Below are 6,000 nucleotides of genomic sequence, written 5' to 3' on the forward strand. Positions count from 1 at the left end.
CTGATTTGTTCCACCACGTTCATACATGCGTTTTGCACAGACTGTGGTGGAGGATTACGTGGAGGGTGCTGTGAAACAAACTCTTCAGATACACTTGTCTCCAGCTCCTGGTGACATCTTGGTGTTTATGCCAGGGCAAGAGGACATTGAGGTTTGTTTATTGGAGTGAATAGTTTGACAAGATAACAGGAGCACGTGGGTTTGTGTTAATTGTTTAAATCCTATCTATTTTAGAATTTTTTTTTTCCAGTAGTTTTAAATAAAAAGTTCCTTCCGGTACAATAGCAACTGTGAATCATTATTGGTGGGATGGGGGGCATGGAATATAATGTCAAAGGAAAGTTCTAACTACACCTGGAATGGCACTCAGTAGAGCGCATACCTCCACCAGGCTGAACAGTTTACGTTTTGTATCCCACTGATAGGCCGGATCTGGATCTGCACCTTAACTAATATCTAATCGGTTTGTTCTTGTCACCTACCCAACTCATCCACCAAGTTTTGTCATAATCCGACCAATGCTTTTCGATATATCGTTTTTGGCCATATCTCTTAATTATGAAGACTCACTTAAGAAATATGGCTGGCAGGATGGCCTAGAGATTTGCACACTCCCCTCTAAGCTGTCTTTCCTGGGTTTGAATCCCGATCCCGGTGTTTCACAGGTAGGGTGGTTCATTGATGTGTGTGCCTTCCCTCGAATGGACATTAAGTGGACGTCCTGTCTGCCAGCATTCGTTGGTGGATGTTAGATCCCACGGTGTTGTTCGCCAAGAATAGTTGAGCTATTGCTGGAACCCTGAACAAATTACAAATTCCGACCCGGACCGTCAGAGGGCATTGTATCGGCAGCACATCTGCACCCTCAGCCAATGATGTGGCTGCACCCTTGCACTGCATACCAACGAAGAAAAAGCAGACTTGTGAAACTCTAGTATCTGGATCCAGATCATCACCAGAATCGATTCAATTCGTCCTTGTCACACACCCAACCTGTCCACCAAAATTCGTGCGTATTTGTCCGTATCTTTTTAAGATATCCTGCTCAGCCAGCCAGCGCATTTCCAAACGTTACGTCTTCACCATGTCATCTCGAGTCATGTTTGGAGTTGTAATTGAGAGAATTGGAGTTCGTACATGTATCCCGTACGCGCACAATCGGTGAGATGTCCAGACGTCTTCGTGTGATCCGTGCCACCAGGTGACGTGCGACCAGTTGGTGGAAAGGTTGGCGGAGCTGGAAAACGCGCCGGCGCTTGCCGTGCTGCCCATCTACTCGCAGTTGCCCTCCGACTTACAGGCGAAAATATTCCAAAAGGTTTGTCATCTCCGAGCAAAAACATACGGAGATTCCTCAGGGACTTGTGGCTTTTGTGTTGACCCGTCGACTTTGTTTTAATTATTTCTGCAATAAACCTAGATAGCACACGATCAGATGGGTAAATAAATATAAAACTTCACACTAGCGTGTTCTTTCCACCAAGCGGCATTTGGATGAACTGATTATTCTGAGAAGTGCAACCGTGCCGTGTGTTCACGTCTTGGGCAACGTGTGCACTTGCGGCATGTTTTCCAGGCCCCGGACGGCGTGCGCAAATGCATCGTCGCCACAAACATCGCCGAGACGTCTCTCACTGTGGACGGAATCATGTTCGTCGTGGACTCTGGGTACTGCAAACTGAAGGTGCTCTTTAAGTCCACAATGATTTTGGTATTCTCGTAAACACAACATACTGTGCTTTTCAGGACACGGGGCATGGCGTACAGACACATTTTCTTTTTGAGCTTTGCATGGAAGTGCTACGGCTGTAAACCTTTCCTGAGTTTAAAGTTGGATATTTTTCGTCAATGTAGATTGTGGACAAAATGTTCTGCGTACACCTCTCGAGTTTGACCCCCTTGTTGTACTCCTCCCTTGCATCTGAAAAGAATTCATCCCTTTTTTTTTTGTTCACGGTCAAGGTTCGTGGAAGAGCTAGCACACAGAATGGATCAGGATGCAACAGAACAAAAGGAACAGCAGAAGGAGAAGGGGGGAGATCCCAGAAGCAGGACCAACGGAGAAAGTAGACAGAGACTGAAATACGGACCTAGATGATGCGAGCAACGACGAGGGGTAGGAGAGAACACGAGGGTTGGACGAGATGGATACAAAAGCAAAATTTTGTGGATCGGAGGGTGATTTAACGGTTGTAGAAAAGATCATGGTTTTGGATTGGGGAATGATCTGAGATGGTGGTGAACAGCTGCCTTGAAGACCTGGAGGGGAAAATGAGATTGAAGAGGATGTGGAAGTTCGTTCCACAGGTGGGAAAAAAAAAGAGGAACGAAAATGAGTGGAAGTGAGCAGTGATCCTGAATTTTGGGAGTTTCACTAGAAGAGTGTTGATGGTGGACCGTGTGCTCGCTGCGAAAACCTGTGGGGGGAGGGGGAGGAGACAAAGCACGGAAAGAGCAGACGGTGCAAGACCAGAACAGAGGTGTAGAAGACGGTGACCACCGACTTGTCGGCGATTGCAAAATGCTGGGTCCAAATAAATAAGTGATACGTCTGGTTCAGGCAATTGATTATTTATTTATTTATTTATTTATTTGTATGCAGCCTGTGGCTGCTTGGCTGCATCATTTTCTGGGGGCACAGCTGTGCCGCTGATGCATCGTACGCTGGTACTCGTTTCACTGATCTTGGAAGGATAACAGGCTGACTCAACCCGCTTGATATTAATTCAACAGAACTACGGGAGCTTGAATTTGAGACCCAAAGATCTTAAGCCAGCCACCCTAACTGCTAAGCCAACACCAGGCTAGGCAATGGATTCTCATTAAAGACCCATTTATCGAGGGCCATTTAGTGCGTCTTTGTCCTGATGGTCGATAAAATGTGATTTATTTTAGCACATTATTTGGATTCGACACCAGGACATGGGTCATAATCTTCCAGTAAACTGTTGCTCATTCAATCATTTGGGATGGAGTTCAGTCACGCTCAAATTTGAATCCAACAGCATGGTGTGGTGGCAGTAAAAGGGGGTATGGCATAATGGGGCACACTGCACTTCATATGTTAAATCCGATGTTGGATCTTCAATCACTCTTTGATAAATGATCTCATTCTCGACATTTCAAAAGTATATTTTTGGGAGGAAAGCCACGCAAGCACTTCCAATAAAATAATCACTTCAGCCAATTTTGATGTCATTATCTTGTATAGCTGAAATTTAAGATGAACAAGAGAAGCACAGGAGGTGGAACAATATTGCAATGGATGTCACATGATGAGTCTTTATTCCACATGTAATCAATTTAGGTTTGCACACGGAATTATAGACGAGAGTTCAAAAAATCTCCTCCTCCAACCACAGGTATACAACCCACGTATCGGTATGGACGCCTTGCAGATATACCCAATAAGCCAGGCCAATGCGAACCAGCGTGCCGGAAGGGCCGGCCGAACGGGTCCCGGCCAGTGTTACAGGTGTGTAACCATCGTTTCCTTCACAAATCTTCCCTCACGCACAACCTGATGTGCATACGGGATTGCTTGACTTGTGGTCATTTCTACTGCTACCTCATTGTTGGTCCTAATTGTTTTTTGGCTTGTGTGGTCGGTCGGCCAATGAAAACGTTTGGCCCAACCAGCCGGCCAGGCTTGAAGTTCGACGGAAGTTGATAAGAGTATGGAATTTCTTTAGGGTGCCTGCGATAACTCACCCATTCTTTGGGAAAGACACCGTCGGATCTTTAACACGCACAGGTTAATACGAGCAGACGGGACACTCGGCTTAATGTCCTTCAAAGGGACGGTGCACTTTGTGACGCACAAATTAAGTGTGGTTTGGAATCGAACCCAGGTAGACGGTTCATAGGTAAGGGCGATACTTCTGTACCCTCCTGTCGGACACTTCCGGTTATGTATCCAGAAAGATGTAACCTGCATATGTAGGGGAGTGATGGTGACACGTAATGGGGTGAGAGGTGATGCAGCAGTATATCCTAACACAGACCCTTAAAGCTGAAACTAAAACACAAAAATTAACCTGGAGTTAGTTTTGTGGGAAGCGCAAGTGAACAATGGTTATATTTACGCTCCAAACTTAATTTCTCCACACACAAGTATCAGACAAAGTTGAATCATGACGCTTTGATTCACTGTAAATAAGAACAACATAACCATATCTCCCATGTTGTGCTGCCTCAGGCTGTACACTCAGAGCTCATACAAAAACGAGCTGCTTGTAGCGACCGTCCCAGAGATCCAACGAACGAACTTGGCCAACGTGGTGCTTCTCCTCAAGTCCCTCAATGTGCGTGACCTGCTCTCGTTCCACTTCATGGATGCGCCTCCAGAGGATAACATGCTTAACTCCATGTACCAATTGTGGATTCTTGGTGCTTTGGATAATACAGGTGAGTTGATCTCACAAAATTCCTTCATTTGTAATCGTGTTCTATTTACCTTGTGATGAAAGGGAATGTTAAAATGAACACCAGCTTCCTCACTTTGCACTGTACCATCTGGAGGCGGATGGAACGTACATGAGGCGGAGTTGAGGGTGACACGATACATTAATACTGTATAGAATCGTGAATTACCTATACATGGAAAACAGTCATGGGGATTGTGATGAAGTAAGGTAAAAGCGACAGAACTGTGGAATGAACAGCTTTTTCTTTTGAGGAAAATGAACTGCACCGGAGTACAAACTCATGCTGATAGTTACCTCCACCACCGAAGGTGAACAGAGGTCATGTTTTCAGATCCTGTCTGTTTGTCTGTCTGTCTGTCTGTCTCTGTCTGTTACTTCACGAAAAAAATGTTTTCACCAAGTTTGTTTGTTTGTGGCTTTGTCTCTCTGTCTGCCACACGTTTTTTTGGCCACAGTTTTCAAGCAATCGTGCTGAAATCTTTTTTGTGGACGTAGTTGACCGGCCAAGGACAGCAATGCTTAAATTTTGTTGAAGATTTGAAACTGAATCCGGATCTGATGAAAAAAATTTTTTTAGTGATTCTTCACCATTGAGAGATGAGGCCACAAACTTTGTACAGCACATCTCAAAAGGTTGTGGATGACATGAAAAAAATCAGGTGGATGAGTTGGTTAGGTGATGATAACAAGCCGATTCGATTTTAGTTAATCTCCGGATCAGATCCGACCTGTCAGTGGGATACAAAATGTAAACTGTTCAGCCAAAAGATGGAGGTATGTGCTCTACTGAGTGCTGTTCCATTTTGCCAAGTGTCACTCTATGAGTGATTCTTCATTTGTTTGTCTGTCTATCTGTCTCACGATTTTTGGCCACAGTTTTCAAGCAATCATTCTGAAAAATTTTTTGTATTTGTGTAGATAACTGCCTAAGGACAGAACACTTAATTTTGGTGAAGGTCTGGATCAGGATACGAGAATTATTTAATTATGAACTGGTTCTTCACCATTGAGAGGAGGAGGAGATTGGGACCATCCTCTGTGCAGAGTGTTGATGCTGCCTAAGCAGTCTCCTTGCCTATTGGGCACGATCCTGGATGGGTCGCCACTCCGACACAGGATACCAACCAGCAAGCTGGCACTCGTTTTGCCGACCTTGGAAGGACGACAGACAGTCAACCCCACCTGATATTAATTCAACAGCTGAGGGGGATTTGAACTCAGGATCCTAGGGTCCCAAACCCACCACCTGAACCATTAAGCCAACACCAGGCATAGGCCCTCAATGTCAGACTTGAGATCAGGGTGAGATATATCTTGAGCTTCTGATGCAGTCTGCATCTTGCCTTGCTCTCCAAACTGTCTTGCCATGGATTCCAAGACCAACTCTACTCTTGGATTACTGACTTCCTCCACTCTTGAAGCCAATGTGTGGCTCTCAACAGAATCCTTTCATGTCCCCCCCCCCCCTGTTAAAGCTGGAGTGCCCCAAAGCAGTGTTCTTGGCCCCATCCTATTCCTAATCTTCATCGATGATCTCTCTGACTCAGGTAAATCCTCTTTATCTCTGCTGATA

At 45.1% G+C, this 6,000-nt stretch overlaps 1 protein-coding gene across 3 annotated transcripts in view; it reads left to right on the plus strand.

The window, feature by feature from the left end:
• Nucleotides 1-6,000, plus strand: part of DHX38 (DEAH-box helicase 38) — a 42,200-nt gene that overhangs the window by 21,126 nt on the left and 15,074 nt on the right. For 2 of the 3 annotated variants that reach the window (XR_015051611.1, XM_085856642.1), the window contains exons 17-21: nucleotides 41-151; nucleotides 1,202-1,318; nucleotides 1,577-1,684; nucleotides 3,363-3,475; nucleotides 4,199-4,407. Coding sequence is in view for 2 of the 3 variants with exons in the window: in XM_085856642.1 (XP_085712768.1) it covers nucleotides 41-151; nucleotides 1,202-1,318; nucleotides 1,577-1,684; nucleotides 3,363-3,475; nucleotides 4,199-4,407 (658 nt within the window). In the remaining variant the exon portion in view is untranslated. The remainder of the gene's footprint in view (nucleotides 1-40; nucleotides 152-1,201; nucleotides 1,319-1,576; nucleotides 1,685-3,362; nucleotides 3,476-4,198; nucleotides 4,408-6,000) is intronic. The other variant, XM_085856643.1, reaches the window with a different exon arrangement.

The sequence above is a fragment of the Eptatretus burgeri genome, chromosome 15, assembly GCF_056783735.1.
Source record: "Eptatretus burgeri isolate ZD-2024b chromosome 15, Ebu_testis_v1, whole genome shotgun sequence".
Classification (NCBI taxonomy): Eukaryota; Metazoa; Chordata; class Myxini; order Myxiniformes; family Myxinidae; genus Eptatretus; species Eptatretus burgeri.